Source organism: Callorhinchus milii, unplaced genomic scaffold (genome assembly GCF_018977255.1).
Source record: "Callorhinchus milii isolate IMCB2004 unplaced genomic scaffold, IMCB_Cmil_1.0 Scaffold6, whole genome shotgun sequence".
Classification (NCBI taxonomy): Eukaryota; Metazoa; Chordata; class Chondrichthyes; order Chimaeriformes; family Callorhinchidae; genus Callorhinchus; species Callorhinchus milii.
The window spans coordinates 2,541,888-2,567,221 of record NW_024704747.1 but is presented as its reverse complement, the minus strand read 5'-3'; the positions used below and the strand labels follow the sequence as shown (position 1 = coordinate 2,567,221).

At 40.4% G+C, this 25,334-nt stretch overlaps 1 protein-coding gene across 3 annotated transcripts in view; it reads right to left on the bottom strand.

Annotated features, from left to right (window-relative positions):
* ptpn4a (protein tyrosine phosphatase non-receptor type 4a) overlaps positions 1-25,334 on the bottom strand; it is a 115,534-nt gene that overhangs the window by 65,836 nt on the left and 24,364 nt on the right. For all 3 annotated transcript variants that reach the window (XM_042336022.1, XM_042336024.1, XM_042336023.1), the window contains exon 2: positions 10,771-10,925. In XM_042336022.1, coding sequence (XP_042191956.1) covers positions 10,771-10,908 — 138 coding nt within the window. In that variant the 5' untranslated portion in view covers positions 10,909-10,925. The remainder of the gene's footprint in view (positions 1-10,770; positions 10,926-25,334) is intronic.

The following is a 25,334-nucleotide window of genomic DNA, read 5'->3' as shown; positions in this document are numbered from 1 at the left end:
GGAAATGTTGGATAATGCGCAAAATTTGACAACGCAAGTACCAGATAAGATAATTGCGAGGACTGTTACCAAAAATGCAGCATGAAATACAACGCTTTACCTTTGTGAAGATTATATTTAAAAGTGTTCGAGTGAGATGGTTGGCAGAGTAAAACCAAAATGCATCTTTAAAAATAACCGTTAATGCGATTGAACGTCAAAAAGGAATGTTCAGAAACGCGCCGACACATGCTCTTACATCTGTCTGGTCAGATCACTGCTCTTTGGCCACACGTTTAACCCGAAGGCAAGAAAGAACCACAGCACTCAGTTAAATTTCCCTCAATAAGTCGCATGGCTTCAAGAACAGTATTTTCCTCTGGACATTAACAGAATTCCTTCAGGGCCTCAATGCCCAAATTTGTCACCAGTCTGAAAAAAATATCAGTTGAAAATTTAAGGACTTTGGGAATAGATTAAAATATTCAGGCTTAACAATGCGCTGGGAAATTGACACTGCGTCAAATGTTGTTCAATGGATGCTATCTTATATTCTCAAAGCACATTGGCTGCCTCAAGCTAACACGTCCAATGAAGTATCTACCAGTTAATGCGGAAAAATCCATGTGCACGATGGTAGCGATAACAAATGTGTTGCTACCATCCTTGCCTTAGGATGTCCTCCTGATGTGAAAGGCGCTATACAAATGTAATTTGTTGTTGTTCAGGAAACTCCTGATAGCTCATCTCTCCAAGGGAAAAGGGCTCAGTCACAAGTTATCATCACGAGTTGCGAGTTAGGCTTATGTGCAAATACATAAGTAAATGCAGCCGGGATATTGACAGCGTGATGACTTAAGTAGCAGTGACAAGTTAAGCCAGGGTCGAGTTATCAGGAGTTTACAGTATTTACAAAAAATTAAATCACCTTTTGAAAGATGTGACGTTAAATCGAGCAGTAAAATTAATTGACCAAAAATCTGTAAAATTGCCGCTATTTGGCATTATTGAACTGATATCTGGCGATTCTGAAAATCTCCAAAAACAAACACTGGCAATCCATAGCTAGTTTATCTGTATCTATAGGTATGCATATTATAATCAGTTACTCTATCAAAAGTAATGCTTATATTCAGTACAATTCACAATAAGTAAAGTTGACCGGGCTAATGTTGTGGCGAAGAGGTGGACGAAGAACCAACTGACTGACTGGGACCAGGATTGTTGTTTTGTGAGCATCAGTCAATATGTTGATGGTTGTCTCGATCTTGGTCTTCTTCCTTTAAGATATTTGTTATGGGCGCCTAGTGTTACGGGTGGCTAACCGTCCAGGTGTTAGATGAATTTTCGGACTCCTTTTTCGCCACGTCAACTTAATTTCCGCAAACCCAAGACACCAGACAGCCTTGATTCAGTCACCCTGTTCTGCTTTTTATTTTTATCCGAAATGATTTGAGCTTATTTGACCTTTTGACAGTCTCATGATGGAGGATTTCAGACTATTTGCTGTCTTGATTAGAATGTTCAAACACTCAGCCTTTTCTATCCCATAAACACATCCATAGTGCTCACAATTCCTTCTTTTTGGTCACTTATGACACACATGAATCCTGGGATTCCTTTTATTGCTTACACCCCTCCCCCAAAAAACAAAATGTGTATAGGGTACAAAGCACAGCCATTTGTAAAGTGCAGAGAAAATGATAAAGGTCAGTCTTAAATGTAAGATGATATCTGTTGTATACAAGCTGATAAAAGTTTCCAGATTCTAATCAGAAATAACCTTCTATTCTTGCCCAATGGTTTCCAATGTTCTGAATGTTTATGAACCACATGCAGCAAAAACACTTGTGTTTCTCCAAAAGCTACTGTACTTTAATGTTAATATAACAGCAACTCTAAGATGCAACCCATCCAAGCATTTGATATAATCTCCCAGAGGAGTAAGAAACAGAGTTCATTTTGCCAGCACTCAATTTAGATTGGGGAACAAGAATTCCACGTCAACAAGAATTCTCTTCCCACCTCTCTAAAAATACTTCCTGGCAAAGTTTGGACTCTATTATAAACTCAATGTCCTGTTCCATCCTCAAAACGTACGCCATTTCTAAACCAAAACAACATCGGACTCAGAAATCAGGTCTGCTAATATATACTAGAGGAAAAACATAGGCTTGTAAAACTTGGTTCACTGATTAGTTGCTCCTTACTGCATCTTCCTTATGGATCTGAAGGGTGTTGGAGAAGGGTAACGAATGCACAAACATGTTTTTAACATTGCACACATACAAGAAGCTCATTTGAGACTTGAGCTTTGGATGTGGGTGAACCACAGAAATTTTATTTCTATAGACTGCTCGAGATAAAGTAATTGGAAGAACACAGCCACATCTTAAGTATTCCTTGATATACCATTTGAACGAACGATGATTAAAACCCTCAGCTCAGTCCAACAGATGAGAAAGCTCGAAGCAACGTTAATGTTACAATTTGCAGTTAGTTCAAAACAGATGTCTGGTGGCTGGAGTTAAATTGGCTGTAGCACAAGGGCATCTGTCTTATATGTGAAGAACCACATTGCAGAATAAGAGACGTGTAATCCAGTGAAGAGATGTCAAAATTTGACAGTCATCATGACAGGGCAAACATCTACATTTGTCAGAATGGTTTCAATCTATGGCAGCGGAGGTCCTGAAAGGATGTCAAGGGAAGCACAGGTTGCTTTTTTCTTTTCAACTTCAAGTTGTAATGGTCAAAGTCAGTCATCAAGGTGATAAGAGTTGGAAAGGCTATACTTGCTACTTCTCAGGAGATAAGAGACAAAGGAGAGAAAGGATCCTTTTTTCTGACAAGACTCCGCGTAGGATTATAATAATAATCCTTGCATTTGATACAGCACCTTATCACATTCAAGACGTCTCAAAGCACTTCACAGAATATATTGCGAAGTGAATTGACTGTATATTTTGTGGGCGAAACGCAGCAACCGATTGCACACAGCAGTGTACCACAAACAGTCGTGGATTGAGTGACCAATTATTTTATTTTATTCTTTTAACTCTAACACAGACAAACTGACATAGACAACTAACTGACACAAACGACTGAAAAACACATCTGCCCAGGTCAATGAGCATCAATCAATATGTAATCAACAAAGATCCTTCATATAAATTGGTTATTGACTCTGTTGCTGTTTGTGGGGTTTTTGTGTACAAAATAGCTATGATGGTTACCTGCAAATAAAATGTCCGATACTGAATAGCAATTTCCTGCAAAATGTTTGGAGATGTATCAATCTTCGAGAGGCTACATCAAATTAGTTAGTTATCAGTTAGTTGTCTAAATAATCCCTCCAAAAAACAATAATAAATTGGTCATTTTCAATCTACGACTGTTTGTGGGACACTGTTGTGCGCAATTGGCTGCCGCGTTTCGCCCACAAATATACGGTCAATTCACTTTACAGTCTATTCTGTGAAGCGCTTTGAGACTTCGAGAAGATGTGAAAAGCGCTGTGTCAAATGCAAAGATTTATTATTATAAATACAAGGCTTGTTCAATTATTACCTCTGCCAAACTGGATCCTCAAGTCTACATACAGGTAAGTGAGTTTGTGCAGTTCAGGAAGAGACAATGATTGACATGAATTGGTTAAACGGAGCTACTTCATCCTGAAGGGCTTTCTATTTAATAAGAATAATCACCCTTGCATTTGATATAGTGCCTCATCAAGTCACTGAGATGTCTCAAAGCGCTTCACATGATTTACTGTGAAGTATATCCTATTTGTATTCTTTCCTATGAACCATAATATTCATTTGCCTTTTCTATACAGAAATCTAGAAGAAAATCTGTAGATTTTCATTCATGCCTACTCACATAGCTTTGCAATGCCCAAATCGATCATTTTGACTTTATCCTCAAGGATGAGTTCAAGTCTGAGAATGAGTATCTTGGTGTGCCCATGATTATCAAACATATCGTGTGGAAATATGATCTATACATTGTATTGTAATAAGCCAATGAACAGCTGAAATATCTAAGACTGTAAATGCCAGAAGCGTAATATTCACGTAAGTCTTCAGTCTTCACTCAAAAACTCTTAAAAAGTGATGTTTCAACCAAGGCCATTGAAGCAAACATATTACAAACAAAATCTACTTACACACTAACGCATCATTTTGTCCAGTTTGAAATCAAATTGAAATAGATGTTCATTAGACACACAAATATTGCATAGCTCTTGAAATCCAGGCAACACTTCAAATTATAAATAAGAGTATCAGAATCAAAGGAAAATGTTTACATTTACTTATCAGAATATGAGCGTGGCATAAGTCTCTATTAATACATTCAACATTTCAAATCTTGCATTCAGTTATTTAATTTCCAGCAAACCAACTAAAATATCAAAAATGTAGGAAATATACAGTTCCTCTACAAGCTTCATTTTGCTTCCTTCACCACTTGCATATTTCAGTTTGTTTGTTTGTTTAGTCTCTCTGACCGCCCCCCGCCCCCCCCACCCCCACCGCTTGCTTTTAGTGTCGGCGTGGACGTTATGGCTGCCGCCACTGACCCAAGCTGCTCCCCCACAATGCCCCCACCATAACCCGTATGAAACCCACTACCTGCTCCCTTAACCCCATCCCTACTCCGCTCCTTACCTCCCAGCTCCACCTCCTTGCCCCTCTACTCACTGACATCGTGAACTTCTCCCTGTCCTCTGGTACTGTTCCCACCCCTTTAAAAACCACTGTCATCACTCCTATCCTTAAAAATCCCTCCCTGGACCCTTCTCTACTCCCTAACTACTGCCCCATCTCCAACGCCCCCTTCCTCTCCAAGGTCCTGGAATGGGTTGTTGCTTCTCAGCTTCGCTCATTCCTCTCCCGCCACTCCCTTCTCGAACCCTTCCAATCGGGCTTCCGTGCCGCCCACAGCACAGAAACCGTCCCCCGCCTTGCTCGCCCCACCTTCCGCCTCTCTGCACCCACCCTCCAGAACTCCATCCCGCAGTCCCTCTGTCTCACCCCCTCCCTCGCCACCTTCAAGACCCACCTCAAGACCCTCCTCTTCGACCATGCTTTCAATCTCCCTGCTTCCCCCCCTGCCCTCCCCCTCCCCGATCCTCAGCTCGGTTCCGTAACTCTGTCTGCCCAGCGCCTTGGGACTTCTTCCCGACGTGAAAGGTGCTATACAAATGTAATTTTGTTGTTTTTTTTTTAAAAAAATAACTGACCAGTCTGCAAACCACATCAGTGCTTTTATCCTTCAATGGTAGACCTTTAATTTTGCCCTCCAGTTTATTTCTGATCCTTTGTGGCTTTTCCCAACCCTCCCATTGGATAATAAACATAAACCAGCCTGTAGCAGGCTCATCCCTCTAAATGCAATACAGAATTTAAATTCAACAGACTGTCTAACTACAGGCTTGCTATCATGCAGATGTTCTCTTAAACTATTTTAAATTTACCTTTGATAAACCAATGAGTCTATTTACTGGAGGATAATGCATCAGTATATAGTTATACTTATATAATTATATATTTGTGTACCATAATTTGTCATAATTGTTGTTACCAACAGTTACCAATGACTAATTTAGATCTTAGCCTTTTCCAAATTGGAAAACTTTCCATTTTAGAGAGACACTGAAAAAAAGAAATCAATAGCATTTCCATTGGTCTGATTTCCCGGATGAACATGTACAGTGGGTTATAAAAAGTCAGATTATCTTTGAACATCGATGCTTTACCCGAATTGTTGGGGACTACAACTGCAATGTGAAAGTCAACAACAACAACAAATTGCATTTATATAGCACCCTTCACGCGGGGTAGTGTCCATAAACGCTTGACAGTGGCAGAGTCTGGCCCCAAGTTAAGATTTCTGTAGGCAAATTGCAGGCACAGACTGATCCAGTTATAACGCAGTAGCTTGAGTCCATAAACAACAACAACAAAATTACATTTGTATAGTGCCATTCACTTCGGTAGGATGTCCCAAGTAGCTGGACAATCAGAGTTTCGGACCCGAGCTGGGGGTCGGGATTGGAGAGGGTGGAGGGCAGTGGGGGAAGCAGGGTGATCAAAAGCACGGTCGAAGAGAAGGGACCTGAGATGGGTCTTGAGATGGGCCTTCAAGGAGGCAAGGGAGGGGGAAAGGTGGAGGGACTACACAATGGAGATCCAGAGGGTGGGGACAGAGTGGCAGCAGGCCCACCTGCCAACTGTGGGGCGTGAGAGGTGGAGGACGTGAAGCAGGCAGGATGGTAGGAGGGGTTAGGTGGTCGCAGAGATAGAGGGGAGCAAGACCATGGAGATGAGGACCAGGATCTTGAACTGTATCCTCTGTGTGATGGGAAGCCAGTGGAGTTGGGCGAGGATGGGGTTGATAGGGTCACAGAGCCTGGTGCACCAGAGGACATGGGGTGCAGAGTTCTGGATGATCTACAGCCTATGGAGGGAGGAGTTGGGGAGGCCGACAAGCAATGAGTTTGCATCATCAAGCCTCGATGTAATGAATTCAATGCAATAAACCCAGGATCATGTTGTCCCACTAAAAAGGGTCTGTATACCTGCACGTCATCATTGTCTGGTTGCCGTGATGTCATTTCCTGTATTTGATGCAGGAAACACCAATTAAGTCACTTCCTACATGGTAAGGGCAACAAGCTGGAAAGTATCGCATGGCCACAGTGCAATCACTACTATAAATTGATCCAGGTTATATCATGGCACATTATAATACGGTCGGCCTGTGTTATTCAAGAATCCTCAGTGTCCTTCAGAGATAGGTCAGATGTGTTCAAATTGCTCATTGTTTTACTGTGGGTCGCAGCAGTTGGTATAGATGTCCAGCAAGCCCATGGAACATTTTCTGTAACACCGTGGGCACAGATAAGGATGGGATTGAACATTCCATGGGCGCAGACCAGGGCGAGATTTAATATTAAAGAAAACCAGATGGCAGACTGGCATGAATCTAAGTGATGATGTGTGAAAAGGCACTGGTCCCGTTACACGTTCCTTGGGAAGTTGGTGACTGCAACGTGGGACGCTAAAGAAATACTTGCTTTCAATTTAACACACAAAATATCCATTCAAGATACTCATAGATAATCATCAGGCTTTTGCACTGCTAACTCCCCTTTGGAGCAATCTACTCTAATCCTACTTTCCTGCTCTCTCCCCACACTCTTTTATATCTAATGGAAGAGCTGGGAAAACCCATAAAGGGTCAGAAGTAAACTAGAAGGAAGATGTGAAGATCTGAAATTGAAGGATAAAAGCACTGATGTTTGCAGACTGGTCAGTTATGTTTTTTCAAAAAAAATGAAATAAGCAAGTAGTAAAGGAAGCAGAAGTTAATGCTACCATTTCATAAACTACAAAAAAGGAACTTTTAGGAATTTCTGGCATGCAAATCATAAATTCCATGGGCCAATGCTCATTCTTTACAGCTGCACATTAAAATAGAACATACAGCACAAGTATATCAGTTGATTGGCGAATCGCTTTTCTGGAGCTAATAATCCCTTCAAAAATAATTTGGTTACTCGATCCACAACTATCCATGAGACACCTCTGTGTGTAATTGGTTGCCGTGTTTTGCCCACAAAATATATATAGTCAATTCATTTTGCAGTATATTCTGTATATTGTGAAGGACTCTTATTATTATGTTGAAGCTTTCAGGTAATATATACTGTATAGTATAAACCATGAATTATAACCAAAGAAGTCTTGCCATTTAGCTTTCTAAACTACAAACCAACTTGCAATTGTTTTGAGACTTCTTCACACCCAATAATGTAAAGATAAGGAAGTAGTTGCTTTCACAGGACCACAATGTTGTGTGTAATGCCACCATTGTAAATGCTAATATCCTTAAATTGGCATTTCTGTCTGAATGCAACTGCATCATCATTAATCTTTCCAGGGCGTAATGGCACTTGGCTACTTATGTATTCTCCATATTTTGCTAAGATACCATTGCTCGTACTCTGTCACAATGCATGCACGTCAACAGCATACTGTACTTTTGTATTTATGTGCACTCACAGTACAACAAAGAATAACCTGTTCTTCTATTTGAACTATTTCACCAGGAGCTGTTTGATGTTGACTGGGTATCAAAGAACATATCATGTCATCATGTTCTTTTGGTTCTTAGTAGATTGTGTGTGATCATGTCTCCCATTGCCCAAACAGTGACATTTGGTTGAAGGAAGCAGAGTTTAAAAAGTAAAAGTAAGCTAAACCTGATAGCAGGGGTGGGTGAGGAGGAAACAAAATGGAAAAAAGTCTGACCTGACCTTCACAAAATGACAAATGCAAAAATAATTTGGATTGTGGTACATGTTTGCATGTAGTAAGTGCTACAGTTGTCGTTTCAGTGAAAAAGGGTTTAGGAAGGTTTATCCAGGACAGCAATGGTGAACTTTTTCACCGGAAACAACCATTTATACTGTATTTGCAACCAGAAGCACCGCTGACATCACAAGTATTAGATTAATTTGCATGACATTTCTGTACATGCTAGAACATAGACAACCACAAAGTGGTAACTGCAACACTGCAATATAGTTAGCAAGTGCTGATCAAATAATTACGATACTGGCTTTAAGGAGTTACCAAGTCTAACTGCAAGGGAGTCGAAGTATGATATTGGAGATGGTCATAAACACAGGGCTGATTCAGCAACAACTGTGCACGCAAATTCTGCTCCTTTACTCACCCTTCAAGCCTACTGACATGATCGGCACTCTCGTTTCATACTTAGATTTAACAGCTCAAACAAAAAGTTCATTGTAAGCATTTGATTTTTTTTTAAAAAAAGAGTGCCCTGATGGCAAGAAAAACATGCAATAGAAATGGGCTCGTTGTTTCACAGAAGGTACTGTCGTTTTGGTGGATGGTATTTTTTCATAAAAAAAACTGATGTTAAGCAACTCTAGATATTTCATTGCTTAAAAACATGGCTCAATAATACTCGAGTAACTGAAAAAATAGCTTGCCACAACAAAATGCTGTTACACTGTATGGAACAAGTCCTCTGCTTCAAGGCCACAAAGGAAGTATAACTCAGCCCACGTTACACATACCCCACCCAATTGTATTCAAAATCTCCCCTCAGCAGGGACCCAACATTTATTAAAAACAAACGCAAGTTATGTGTTCAACAACTAGGAGTCTGAGAGAAACAGATTCCTCGTAAACTATCCAAAATGTACTGGACATTTGCCCACTATCCCATGTCAAAAGATATTCAGCTCGCAAAATTCATACTGCTCACCATAAAAATCGAGCTTTCAAATCTCGTCTAAAGATTCAATTAATTGACTGACCTTCAGCATCTCACCCCACCCCCCAAGCCCACCCCTACCATCTCCCTCCCACGGGGTGTTTATAAAGTGCTTTTACATGTTCTCCCAAGTTGGAAGTGCAAATTATTGCCATTGGAAGTTTTTTTTAAAAAATCTGAGAGGTTTTGATAACTGACATAGGAAGAAATTATTTCCACTGGTAGGTGAGACAGTAACTGGAGAGTGCAGACTTAAAGTAATTAATAGCAAAGAAAGAGGTTAGTAATGTAACTGTGGGTCCATATGGTCCGTTTTGCGTATGCAGTTAATAGCCCAACCCGTAAATGGTTTCGCCCCTCTTTGTTGAGGAATACCAAGAGCAGTTGTGTATTGGGATGTCCTTCTGATGTGAAAGGCGCTAAACAAATGTAATTTCTTGTTGTATTCCTCCCAATCAACTCAGCAATGATGAAGTACGATCAAACTCAGGGCTTCCTGGCCTTGACATCTCTATGGCTCAATAGTTACACACCATGTTGATTTTACCCTCCAAATACATGGGAAGAGGAGGCATAATGCAACTTTTCAAAAGCTTCTCAATGCCCTCCACCAATGCTGCTTATCACCAACCAATTAGGACCAGCCTCAGTTTCAATCCTCACCTTTCTAGAAAGAACATTTAACGACAACTCAAGAAAAACAATTTTTTTCAAAATATTTCAATAAAGGGTTGCATCAAGTCCAGTTATTCATTAATTATTACAATTGGTGGATGGCAAGACGAAAAATAACAGGAACTGTGGATGTGTTATTCATTTTTCTGCCACAGAGACTATATCTGCTTTATATGTTACAAAGTTAGATTTTACACTGTATAAAATGTAATGACAAGGCTGGATTATAGTCCTAGTTTTCAAAATTCTTCGCTTTCTTGCATTGACCTGCTAATCCCTTATCAACATATCTGCTCTCACCGCTCAACAACAAAATTACATTTGCATAGCGCCTTTCACGTCGGGAGGACAATACAAGGCACTGGACAGTCAGTGTTTCGGACCAACGCTGGGGGTCGGGATCGGGGGGGGGGGGGGGGGGAGAGGGTGGGGCCTGGTCCATGAATCTTGCCCGGCCCACGCCCCCATTGGTGGTCAGGCCTTCAGCCTCTCGGCTCCCACCCTTTGGAACTCCATCCCACATTCCCTTCACATCATTCCCTCCCTTTCCTCCTTCAAGCTATGTGTCAAGAACCTCCTCTTCGACCGAGCCTTCAGCTACCCTCGTACCCCTCCCTTTTCCCTTGCCCCAATCCCCCCGCTTGGATGCAAATCCCTGTCTGCCCAGCACCTTGGGATGTCCTCCCAACGTGAAAGGCGCAATAGAAAAGTAATTTTGTATTGTATTACCATTGAATAGAACCAAATATAAATGAGTTCACAATGAACAAGTGAGTTATTCAAATATCACTGCTGTTCACTTACAGTAACCTTGAAGGCTTGAACAGTGTTATCCAGGAGAAGTACGTTGCACACCACGTCTGTGTGTTGTCTATCTCTTGCCAATTCTGATGCTCGTACATTGTAGGTCCTGCCAGCTGGCAATCGGAAGCGCGATGTCATTACTGTCCACACGGGGTCTGTACAAGAAATACATTGAAAATGTGATACAAATCCTTTATATTCTTTCAACAAAACATTTGTTTTAATTGGCTGCTGTGTTTTGCCTACAATATACAGTCAATTAATTTTACAGTATATTCTGTGAAGGGCTTTGAGACGTCTCAACGATAAGATGCTATGTCTAACGCAAGTATTATTATTATCAAAAAAATCTAATTGCAATGAATTCCAAATCCATTGTAAAAATTGGTTGAAATTTGGGTTTCCGTAAAATAATTGTCACAGTTCATAGGAATAAAAAGTACAACACAAATCCTGTCTATTACCCCTTCATGGTTATAAAATGTAACAACGCAGCACACAGGAAAATCAGTCAGTCAACCCAACTGAAATGCTAAAAGCAACAGATTCTAAATGACAAGCTTTCTCATTCCATCTATTTATGTGTAGACTTGTCCGTTGGGCACAAAAGCAGTCACGTCCTCTAAATTGTTTACAACTTTTTAAACACACAATCACTTTTTCAAACATCTAACGGGCGTTTCTGGGGCTAGATCATTGCTCTTTCAGATGTTTAATAATTGCCCTCTCCATTAAAAACAAAGCAAAACTATTGGTAAATGAGTCAAAACTTCTCACAAAATTGTTAACACTCACAGATTTCTTGATGAAGATTGGCAATATTATTATGTGTTGGTTTGAAAATCTCTCAGAAGGAAAATGTTACAAGCAGCTCAGAAAATGGGGAGCAGTCACTTCTAGTAGGTTCCACAACCTCTCATGCTCATTTTTAGAAAGAAGAACCCAACGAATGCGGAAATGGGATCATTTTGCAGCTGCGTACAGTTTTCAGGTTATTGGTTCAGGGCTGCTTTTTTTAAATATGGAAAATTGTGCTCATCATGATACAGTACAAAATTACATTTGTATAGTGCCTTTCTCGTCAGGAGGAAGCCCCAAGGCGCTGGATGGTCAGGGATTTGGACCCGAGCTGGGGGTTGGGATCAGGGGGGGTAGAGGGCAGGGAGGGTGGATGAAGGCGCTGTCGAAGAGGAAGGTCTTGAGACATGCCTTGAAGGAGGAAAGGGAGGGAAGCAACACAAAGGGAATGTGGGATGGGGATCCAAAGGGTGGAGGCAGAGTGGCTGAAGGCCCAACTGTTAAGAATTAGATCATCAGAAAAAATGGAATACCCTTCCTGCGGTATTTTATGCCGTCTCAGTGACAATCAATGCTTGATCACATACATCAGTAAATAGGTTATACACAAAATAAAATAAAGTGTCCATGGTACTTTAAGAGCAACAGTAAGCCATTCGCACCTCAGAAGTGCACAGTTAACTACGCCAGTGAAACAAATACATATACCACACTATTACCCGTGTGGCTTCCCTGAATCACTTGTATCACTTCACATTGATATTGTACCTCTCCACAATCAAAGTGAACCATTTTTCCATGTTTTTCAGTGTTTTCCACAGGACACCTAAACCAAATGAACAGCTTATTTATAGAAACCTCTCCAAATACGACAGATTCAAGACAATTTGAGTCTGGGTCCAAATCTTCAATTCTAAAATACTGATTTGAATAATTAAATTGACACATTTGTGTTTACTGATTCTCTATATTTGCACCCAATGCCTCTCAAAAAGTTCAAGTCTAGTCCTAACCTAGCAAAGAAGTCTTCTGGTCCATCATGCTGTTGTATATAGTGTTATTTTCATTAATGATACAAGCTATCTCCAACTGACTTGTACATTGCTCCCATTCCTTGCTATTGTCAGTTTCCTAGCACCCTAAAATAGATCTTAACCTTTAAGTTATTTTTGCCCGCCTTATTTCAGCCACAGTGTACTCCGTTTTGATGTTTATCCCAAAGGAATATCCTTCCTGTCTGTATCCGTTAATAGTCTTTTAAAAAAGAAACATTGTTCTTCCCTTCCAGTTCTGCATCCCATTCAATCCTCCCTAGAACTTCTCACAGACCAATATTGACATTCTTAAGAGCGCTGAACATCCATATTACTATTTTTCACCTTAACAATTCTTATGAAATGTAGTCACAGGACCATAATTCTCATCTATTTTCAGGTTGTTAATTACTGCATTACTAGCGAACTGCAGAATACTAAATCTAATGTGGTAGTTGCCTTAATCCACTGTTTCACATTCGTCTACGGCAAGTCAACCTGTGATTTATGCTATGTAATTTAATCCCTCTATGGTTGTTCCAGCTCTACCCACTAACTGTGGGAATTAAATCTCTCAGGATTATCAAATCACAATAGCTCACAACCTTTCGAACTGGTCCAAACAACTTCTTTTCTAGTTTTCACCTCGAGTTGTCATGCAACAGCAATTGGCAAATATTACCTTGTACTGTTTTTTTGCAAACTGCTACCACCACCTTTCCTCTACTTCTTTCTTATGTACTCATCAAAGGCATGAAGGTTTCATCCAAGAATAATGTGACTTGCTGGTTAGGTCTCTCTAATTATATACTCTTCTGCAAGTAATAGCGTTTTAAGATTTTTGGTGTTGTATCAAATGTCTCAAACTGCTTCACAGATAATCGCAGTGAAGGGTGGTGACTGTGTAGGTGTACGGAAATGTGGCAACCAATGTGCAGTTAAGCTCCCACAACATTCGTGAAACAAATTACCAATTTATTTGATCATTGGCACATTCGATACAATGCTTAATGCACTGGTATAAAAAGATTCACAAGTTATCCTTGATTATCTTATCCTTTTGAATACTTCCCCTTGTGGTGACTCCAAGATGGCTTTATCCAAAACTAGAAGTTATTTGTAGAATGTTGCTCCAAACAGTAAGAACTGTAAAAATTAGGTACTTTTTTATTCCAACCACAGAGCCTGATAATGCAGTAGAATGAAGATAACTTGTTGTTAGATTAAGGTTAAGGTAGATTGACAGATCGCTTTTCCGGGGGTAAAAATCCCCTAAATTTTTTTTTAAAATAAGTAATTATAATTTGTTCACTCAATACACGAGTGTATGTGGGACACTGCTATAGGCAATTGACTACTGCGTTTCGCCCACAAAATATACAATCAATCACTTTACAGTATATTCTGTGAAGCGCTTTGAGACAGCTCAAAGACGTGATAAGGCGATATATCAATTGCAAGGATCATTATTATTATAACTCTTACAATCAAAAAGCATCCTATTGACATAACAAATCCACAGTTCTTGCTGTTGCGATCACAATAAGCTACTCATTGTTTGAGGCCTGTTGGAAAACAGTATGCACTACCTCATTCAACAGAAGTGATCTGCAAAGAATTCCAATTATTGTGCGTACTTGTCTAGCTCAAATCAATAAAAATGGTGTGAAGTAATTGCCATCTATAGAATGAAAAACAGCCAAATACTAAAAGCCTACCTTCATTCCTTCCCAAGCTAACAACATTCCCCAAAATGGAAACAAAACCAGATGCTGTATTCACAGAGATTTGCTTGCTGCCTAGGGATAGCTTGAGAGAGACCAAGTTGAACAAATCTTTAAGACACCTGTCTAATTCCAATATAGTAGTTCTGGACAGTTTTGTGCCACAAAGGCAGCATTTCGAAGACAATCAAATGGTCAATTGCTGTTGGAGAGGGTCATGGCAGTCTGGAGAGTTGATTTTACCTCAAATATAAGCATTTTACATTAGTTTTCTGTGAAATGTCACATTTCCAAATGGAGAACTTGGATTAGAACCAAAACGACAACAACTTGCAATTATATAGCGCCCCTCACACAGGGTAGGGTCCCAGAGCGCGACCTGTAAACATAACCAATTTCAGAGCATTTCAGAAACTTACAACAGCTGGAGGAGAGAAATTGTGACAAAAATAAGATTAGATTTTCAGGATAGCCCGCTCGCAAATGCAAGTCCTTGAGGTGATCCTGGAAATACAATTACAGACTTGGGCTCCTCACATGCACATTTTGCAAAGGAAGAAACCCAGAAAGACAAGGACAAATTTGACATTTTTTCACTTATGTAAACAACCGAGGAGACCAATATGTGAATGCTCTACTCAGAACAAGTCTCTCTCTCTGATGAGCAAGTTTAGCTTTGTAAAAGTAACAGGTAGAGACAGCATAGCATATTCAGTGCCAGCAAAGCTAAGCACACATCCTATTTTATAGAAAGGAGGCATTGCTTGGAATGTAAATATACAGATAGTTGTGGAATTTGGTAAGTAAGTGTCCTATGTATTGACTGAACAGACACAGAGCTTAATTGGTGACACATCATAAAATCTTCAAAGACCCTAAACACTCAGAAGTTTAAAAATCTCTATTAAATACACAAGCAAATGCTGCATGTGAATGTTGATAGATAAGTAAATGGGCTAATTTCCAAAATAAACCTTAATTTTATTAGAAAAGACACAAACAGGCTAGCCTCTCTGCTACCCCTGAAGTCAGTGACTCATGTTAGAAGCACAGCATGGATGCCAACTTCCCTCCAGTACCTTTCCCAAATATCATTCTGTGTACACAAGTGTAGACAGCAAGTATTAGCAGACCAGGGGAAGAGGGAGAAAAAAAGGGTATGATAGACATGCCCAATGCTAGCCTGGCTGACATTCACACAGATGTACAATATTTTTCAGCACAGCCCACGAAAGAGTATTCAGGATCAGAAAGCCTGGCTCCTTTTACCCTTCAAACCCAGTCAACTGAAGTGCTTCCATTGCTGTTTGGGTGAGACCGACTACCTCAACAGGCCTTGCACAATTTGTATTTCACAGTGCCACGCATTCACCCACTCAGTCATTGAGAGATCCTCGCTATCTACCAAGAAATTTCTGATTTTCCGAAGTCTACCGATCAATAAGTAGAGTAGTATCCTCCTTGGGAGCGAAGAGTGCTCTAAAGTAATGTCTCCTTGGGGCTGAGCTGGCTCCCATGTTATAAAACCTGGCAATGGAATAATGACAGCGAGTTGATCATTTGTGACAGTCTTGGTAGTCCTGAGTCAGGTGGGTATGTAGTACCCTAAAGCACTGTTAATGGCAGACGAGTCAGCCTGGCTCATTTAGAGGAGTGTAAAGGGCAGACCAATCATTCTACAACAACTTGCATTGATACGCCCCTCACACAGGGGAGCTTCCCAGAGCACTTGACAGTGATGGAGCACAACGCTACTCAGCATTCTCAACCCTATAAGGTGAAGCCCAAATGGGTATAGTGAGTCTAGCTGAAAAGTAGTGGAAACAACAACAACATTGTATTTGTATAGCGCCTTCAGGTCCCAAGACGCTGGACAATCAGTGTTTACGACCTGAGTTGGGGGTCGGGATCAGGGAGGGTGGATGGGGGTGAGGGAGGGTGATCAAAGGCATGGTTGAAGAGGAAGTCTTGAAGGAGGCAAGAGAGGGGGCGAGACAGAGGTGACTGTGAGATGGAGTTCCAAAGGGTGGGGGCAGCGTGGCTGAAGGCCTGCCCGTCAATGATGGGGTGGGCAAGGCCGGGGGGAGCCTGAAGCAGGCTGGAGCCCACTGAGTGGAGGAAGCGGGCAGGTTGGTAGGGGGTTATCACAGAGGTAGGAAGAAAGCTTGAGACAGTGCTCCCTACTTCCTATGTGCTTTTAATCTCCAGTAGTACTCCAACAGACACTCTGGGCACCCCAAGCCATGACTGGGGCCAACTGTCCCAAACACTGTCCAGAATTAGGTCATCAGGATTCATCTCTCAGGGAGAATGCACACTCAGTCCCAGACAATTGGGAAACTTCCATGCAAAAGTGGCATACATATCTGGAACCTTTCCGGTTGGAATTCTTTCACGCATAGTATCGGGTTTCCTGATGCATCAAGAAAACCGACTGACCAAAAGAATTAACTTGGGGGTTAGGCACTCTCCTCGTAATTGTACAATTCTCCTTGCGCGACTGAGATTTCACCGCAATGGATAGCAATGCAAAACATTTCGCTGAACATTAAGTGAACACAGCATAAAGTGTTACCACAGGATTGTTTTAAGAAATCCTTTTATAAACTACTAACCTATGCCTCGTTTATTTCAGAATCTGAATGGATTATTACTATAATTGACAAGGTGACAAGATGCCAGCAATATACAGTAGTACAAAACCCACTGAGTGAAAAGTTGAACAGGAAATACCCAAATCTCTAATCGAGTTTTTATGTTTCCGTGTAGAAGACTGAACTGCGAAATCTTACCTTTCTTTTTCTCAACTGAACAAATGCTTTGTTCTGCAAAAGTGTTAGCAAGAGATTAAATTTGAGTGATTTGTAGGCATTTCTCTACACGGCGCTGCATTGATACAGCTGAATCATTAACATTGTAAATCCTCCTAATTTGCTGCTAGAAGTTATAAATGGAAAAAGACAATTTGCACCTTTCTTCGCTCTCACGCCTACCCTAACAAAACAAATTAGATGCCCTTGGATTAATTATCAAATGCTGGAGAATATAGTACACAAAATACCATCAAATCACTTTACTTTGAGACCCCACTACCCCTACCCTCCCTCCCTGCCACCCCTACTGATCTCAATCCCTCTACTCCTCATCCAAATCCCTGACTGTCCAGCGCCTTGGAACATCCTTCCAACGTGAAAGGCGTTGTAATCTGTAAATGTAATCTGTTATTGTGATAAGACACTATCAAATGCAGGGATTATTATTACTATTACTACTGAAAACAATGAAAGATTTTTGCTGAAAAAGGTAGCAGTAAGTTAACATTGGTTATCTATTGGTTGATTTTCACTGACCTTTTATGTAACCGTTGCAAGAACTAAAGTTTACAAAGATCTCTTCAGCTCATTTGGCACCAATTTTGGCAAGTGGTAGTACAGAAACAAGATTAAAAACATTTGAGCCCAAGGCCGTGATTTCTGAAAATGAACAAACGAGATCCGACATGCTTTCCTTACTTTGGTTGCTATGTGGTTACAAAGTTTTGATATTATCTTGAGAATGAATTCCTCCATTTGATTGTTGTGGGAAAATTGACTGCATTCGTCAACAAAAGAATCGCCGGCTTCTCTGAAAGAAAACTATGTGGAAACATGGAAATACTGCCAAAGACAAGGCACGCCTCTTGCAAACTGCATGCCGGCTTCAAGATGACTTGCAAAGAAGCCTCGGTTCTGACTTTTGACATGCCGCTGAACTGAGTGCATTGTACGCACTCATTGTCTGAAATACAATGTCCTGTTGTGCAGTTGAAAAGAAATGGGTTTCACTGTGTGATTTAATTAGTATCCTGAGAAGAACCATGACAGCTCCAATATTACAACATTGCTTGGTAGAAAGGAAGAGAGGGGGGGGGGACGCAGGCAATCCTCAACAGACAGGAGGCTCAGAGTTGCACTCGAGAGTCTGTAAGTTAGCTTCCTACTGGACAGGTCAAAGCACTGAAGCAAAGCAGCCAGATGTCTGCTCATTAGTACAAGAAGAGGAAGCCCGCTAGTCAAACGCAACATCTCCCCCAAAACAGTGGCAACAGTGGCCACAAATGAAAAGCCACAGAAATGTCACACTTCGTAAAATCAGTTGACGCTGCTGTACACCCAAGATGGTGAACATTTTAACTGGCTGTAGCTAGCTCAGCACCGCTCGTCACTCTGCACACATATTAATCAGCAGCATTACTTTCGTGTCTGTCTCACATTTTTAAAAAAAAAAGTAAAATAGTCAGGCTTGTGGAACAAACATCTCGGACTTTGTAACAGAAAGATCACAAGTGCATGAATTAATAGAAATAAGCTTCCAGATTTCTTACACAATTTGTAAATGCTATCAAAATTCAGTACATTTTCTTACAAAAATGCATTTCTTACAAAAATGCATTTTCTTACCGTTATAAAGACAGTGATAATATCTAAATGTGTCCTAATCCCCCCCCTTAAAAGGTTTTCCTGTGGCTTGCTGCATATTCCTCACCCCTTCCATCCTACCTTCCTCAGCTCGCATTTTAGCTGCGCCCCCACTCTCTAAAACTCTCTCCCAAACCCTCTGCCTCATGCCAGCTCTTCCTGCTTTCAAAATACTTAAAAAGTCTCTCTCTTTGTTGGAATATTGGTTACCTTCCTCATATGTCAACCCACCCCCACACAATCCATATTGTACCTATAAAGCGCTTTGAGATGGTATCCAAGAGGAAATATATTACACAATCAATATGCTGATAGTGTTGTAAATAAAAATTTGCAACAATATCAGCATATCGATATATTGATATCTATATGTCAATCAGTGTATGCCCTCCCCTTACACCATGCACCTGTGAGGAGAAGCTACTGACAGATATCATTCCTGGTTTACAAATGGGATAATGTAGAGCACCTCGAAGCAAGCAACGGGATTTATACGTCAAAGAATCCCACTGAAGTGTTGATTGTTTTGCCTGCTCGTTTAATATTCACATAGAGTGCATCAGTTTTATTCAATAGCCTCTCATTGCAGAGACTATGCCTCCGTGATTTCACCAAACTAAATCAGCATTGATCTTCATTGTTTAAAAAAACATAATATATCAGCCTACTGAGAAACAGCAAGTAGTCTCTGAACCTTCCACTGAAGTATTTTCCACTATTAAGTTCAACTAATGTGTTCAAGCCCCTGGACGGCCCTGTTAAATTTGATTCAGTCAGCAACCATTAGGTCAAGTATATCCCCAGATAACCACCGCAATGGTTGTGTTCTGCCACAAATCAGCAATGAAAAAAACTTGAAGTACAGATCAATAAATGCACCAACATTCAATTCACAGCCTTAGAAAGCCCTTTTGCACAGCTGAAATCCCTGACAGAATTGTCTATAATGCTGTTTTTTTCAAAAAAAACAATTTTGACAAGATCTACTGGGTTCTGTTCTTCCTTTGTTTGACGCATTTCCCAAATACGTATGGTGGAACCTCACACTACGCGCAATCACAACTCATAAATATCAGATATTAGTAGTCTGCACTCGGTACCCATTTTAGCTTGGGTGTATACAAGCAGAACAATTGACACAAGGAAATATGTAAGCTGTAAATATGCAAGGTTGGTTTTATGAAGATTAAATTAGTTTTTTTTTAAAAAAATGTGGTACCCATTTATCTATGGGATGTACCGGGATTTATTTCGCACAGCAGTGTCAAACAAACAGTCGTGGATTGAGTGACCAACTTTCTAAAAATTATTTTTATTTTTTGAAGCAATTATTGCCCTGAGAAAACAATCAGGTTCCTACTTACTGCTAGGTAAACAGAGGCGTGTGGCGTAAGGAACCTTACCTGGAGGTTTGCCCTGTCCAGGAATTGAACCTGAGCAGGGCAAAACCTGCCCAAGACAAGTGCTTTCACCAATACGCTACAGGACTCATATAATAAGGAGGATGGCAGACAGATCTGAACCGGAGATACAAAATGAACAGCAATCTTTACCTAAAAGCGCAGAGTGAGGCTCGCAACTGGTGCCCGTTCCAAATAAGAAGAGAGCAGCATATGGCAGCCCTGATCTGTCTGTGTTCCTCAGCATGACTAAATACGCAGACCCACAGATCACTGGTTTTGAAGTTCTTGTCAAAAGAAGAGAGGTTGTTCCCACACGGAGCCTTTAATAAGCGCAACACATTTAATAGAAAAGAATTATCATTATTAAGCTTGCCCTGGTTATTTAATAATCGTGCAAAATAATTTTCAAGTCATTGGTACCAAAATGCACAAAAGGTAGACAGTCATCAAATAGCAGCTGCAGCAGCCCACAGCCTTAATTGAGCACTTACCACAGAATGTTAATTCACAGTGCTAATGATTTAACCATTATTTTTAGCAAACAAAAGTTTAGGCTCATCGTGCAATGGCCAATATTTCATTGGGATGTACACTTTTCATCTAAGTGACACTATCAAGAGATTATATACTTTCTTGTAAGTGATACTTTCCGAACCCAAGTATATTATTTATTTGTATTCATTTGATTTTTTTTCAAAGGTAATCCACTTCACTCCTCCAATGCCACCACCCCCAATCAATAGATAAATGCTAATTGCATTAAAAAAGTGATCAAAGTAATATTTGAGACGCTACCCTGCGTAACTATAAGTATAATTTATATAACTATATGTGCAAGTTGTATTTATTTGTATGTAAGCTTTTAGATGAACTGCTTTAACTCCACACTTTAAATTAAATCGAATGCGATAGAAATCTCAAACTTTCATCCAATCAGCATTTAAAGAAAATCTTTCCATTTGTTATAGCACCTTTGACATTGCGAGGACTTCCCAAAGTCATCACAGGATTTTACTGCAACGTGTCATGACTTTTTTTTAGGCAAGCCAATTTGTGTACAGCAAAGTGCAACAATGAAGTGAATCACCAATTTTATCAGAGGGATTGTTGACCAGGACACCAGGAGAAACTCTTTGAACAATGCCACGGAATATTTAACGTCCACCTGAACAGGAAGACAGGACCTCAGTTTAATTTCTCAACGTTGCAACACCCACCCGAGCACTGCGTTGGGATGCCAGCCTAGAATAAGTTCAGAGCTCCATCACGGGATGGAGAACCACAATCTTCTGAATCGCAGCCAAGACTGCTACCGACAGAGCCAGGCTAACTCATGTGTAAGACACCAATAGATCTTTATTGTTGCAGAAAAGAGGTGACATATGAACAGTGCAGCTGGTGAATGAACAGCCATATTGCACAGTCCCTGTTCAGGCAGAAACTGACAATGCACTCCTAGCTGCAATCACACAACATACGTTTTTCTCTGGAGCAGCACATAATTTCACGTTATTTAAAATCTCTCAACAGATTTGCACTTAAGTAATTTCCCATCAACATACTTTAGAATTGTCTCCACTCTTGAATTCTTATGAAGGGTCGTGGACCTGAAACGATGACTCACTTTCCTTTCTCCATAGATGCTGCCCGATCTGCTGAATCTTCCCAGCGACTTCTGTTTATGTTTCAGATTTCCAGCATCTGCAGTGTTTTGCATTTTGCTCCAATACATAAACTGGATGTTACTATGAACAATTTTCTACATTATCTGATCCACTGGGACGCAAGCTTCAGTCTGGCTCAGCTGGTAGCATTCTTATCTCCAAGTCAAAAGGCGCCATTCAAACCCTACATCATGACTGAACTAACTCACTGACTAGGCTGACACTCCAGTGCAGTGCTGGGCGCTACATTGCTTGAGAGCACCAGAGGGCAGGAAATTTGTGCCAGAAGTCTTGGCCACCAAAATAGATAGTTTTCCAGTCCTGTAAGTGCACAGAGAAAGGCTAATAACAATCTCTTATTAATTTAACAATCTGAACTTGAGTTCAAGAACACAACTCCAGTTCTCCCTGTTAAAGTCTCAATCCAAGCTGATAAACAAGGATTGCCGATCCCATCAGATAACCTAACCTTCAATCTACACTGGCAAATGCATGCAGAGTTCACAGTTCAAATGCTAAGTGAGAGTTTTCTGCTATATGCTGAACAATTCTGAGAGCAAAATAGTCAAGCTTTCAGTGAATAAGTATCTTATTGAGCATCTGTTTTGTGAAGAGCGGCAAGGCAAAAAGAAAAAACCAATGACCTTGCTTTGAAAATTAAGATATTACCAGATTATTTTCTAGACTTTGTGGTTGAGCATTAATACGAGGCTGATTCTTTCTGCACAGTTTAGATGTGTTCCGTTTCCGTCCATCTGCAGCTCCGTCATAATGCTTCATTGATCAACCGGCAAGGAGTAGCCCCTCTATTGGACTTCATTTTATGCTCAAATCATGCTACACGAGATGCCTAATGCAATGCTAGCTAAAGAATGGCAGAAGGGCAGAATTTGATTCTGAACACCAAATGGTAAGCTAAGCTAAAGCCCTTCAGAACTTACCTTTACATTTTTCCTACCAATTTCTCCCCTCCACAGCTGAAGGCATTTGACCCCATTTTCCTTGGATCAAGTTACAGGGCCACAGGTATTTATCACATGCTAGCACCTAATAATGTCCCACATGGCTATTGCTCATGTTTGGGCCTTGATGGTGAACATCATCATTGGCAGGGAATTGAACCTAAGGGTCTGTCCTCATCTGACATTCAAAAAAAAAAGGTTCTTGAACGGTGAAGAAGCCTGGTTTATTTTCCCCTCCCTAGCTCGGGGCACTGAGGCTAATTGTAGCATCCTCCTCCACTGCAGCAGCTTAGATCAGCTAACTCAGCCCAGTCCTGGGGCCTTCCTGCTCTGTACGGTTGACCTATACGCTGGATAAACTCACTGATCCATCTGGGGAGCCCCAGAACTCGTTTTTTTTTAATCCAGTTACAATTAAAATGAAACAACTGTTCCAATTAGGCTTATACTGAAACAATGTTTTGCTGTGATTCGAAGAAAAAGTCTGGATAATAGCGTGCTGTCCAATTTGTAGGTTTATTTCATGCTGATGCGGAATCTCTCTAATAAAACCTCTCGGTTTAACGGATAACGGTGTTGCTCAAAGCTGCATAGACCCACAAAAACCTTTTAGAAATAAAATAACATCGACTCCAAATAAACGAGTTTTAGATTGGATCAAAATCAAAGCACCTTTTTGTCAAATAAACTTCAAGAATTCTTAAAGGGAGACATTTTGCAAGCATTCTGACATCTATGCAAGAGATACTGGTGAAACTGTCACACAACTTGAACTGTCTCATCTCACCAGCGTGTTCTACAAGAACTGTGTTACATTTATTCATACACATCAAACACCCAGCAGGATTTTCAGTGTGTACAGTACCTCTCATTTAACTGAAGAATATCAGAACCTGCAATTAAACTGCCACTGAAATGAAGTGAATTTCTTCCCTTGTGCAATTATCCCTTTGTCTAATCTGTGCGTATTTGGGTTGGGATAACAAATCAATGAAAGTCTAGCTAGATTTTAAATCCGGCTTGCGTCGGGTTTCCCCAACGTCTTGCAGGACAATGTCCTGTTTGTTTAAGGCGTTCGGACAATACATAGGATGTCTGATTGGCGGAAATCAGATTTGGAGACTCTGAACAGAAACATTATTCAAATAACCCGGCTCTGAACATGAAAAAAAAAGCATTCAATTTACAAAGGAAATAATGAGACGCACACAATGAAACAGGAGGCATTCAGGTTTATCTGCAAGGTCCTGCCTTTTTAACACAACTCAATTTAGCTTTGAATTAAATGGGTACAATCTAAAAGAATGTCTGTTCATTCTGTACAGAAAATGCTGCTGATTCCTGCACCTAGTGTTTATACAGGTACATTCTTATGCTGTGGTAATACTGCTCGGAGCAAAGCAATGTCATTTCCAGCAGTAAAGGCACATCAGGGTTACACTCTACATTGCAGTCAATTTTCATTCATGTTGACGAGTTTAACGGACCAACTAACGAGAAGGAAAGAAAGGGAAAAGAATTTGATTTCCATTTATCATGTTTGATATGGCTGTGAGTGAAAAAACACTTTCTCCAGTAACATCCAGAGTGATTTTAGTACCAACTGTGCCACTATTAGTAGTAATATTATTAATAACAATAATACTTGCATTTGGTAGAGCTCCTTTCACGTTGGAAGGACATCCCAAAGCACTTCACAGGATATACTGTAATGTGGAGTGACTGAATTTCTGGACGAATTGTAGCACATCTGAACCAAGCTTTAACCTTTGCATGGAAGATTTCCAGTTAACCAATAAAGTTGATGTGCTTCAAAGAACAGTGAACATCAGAAACATGAGTTGTAAAAAATTCATGTAACTGGGGGAGGAAAGTTGGGGAGGAAATGCCACTGAAACAGCACAGTGAAAAGAACCAATCAGATAACAGATGAACCAACATTCATTGCAAATAGCAAATCTTAATACTGTAATCAGAAACATCACACCAGAAGAATATTGAAATCCATCAACACATTAGCAAAGGGATAAAAGCTTTAACTCCGTCTATTATTGAAGGCTTTATAGAACAGCTGACTGGCAGATTAACTTTTAATTAAAACCCCAAAAATAGGAGGCACTGAAACTTCTTAGTAGGCTCAAAATTTACTGACTGCAAATCAAATGTAAATATAAAATATTATATTTTTCAATATAAAAAATGACTCTTTACTTGATGTCTTAGTGGGACGTCCCACTGATGCCTTGGGACATCTTCCCGATGTGAGAGGCGTGATACAAATGTCATTTGTTGTTGTTGATAATGGGTCAGGGTGCTACCCAGGGCAACACTAACAAGACAAGGTGGTCGTGAGTTCCATTCCCATCTGCACTTCAAAATAAATTACAATAGTAATGTGGTCACTCAGTCCACAACTGTTAGTGGGACACTGCTGTGCTGTGCTGCCACGTTGCGCCCATAAAATATACGGTCAATTCACATTAACAGTATACTCTGTGAAGCGCTTTTAGACACATCTTGAA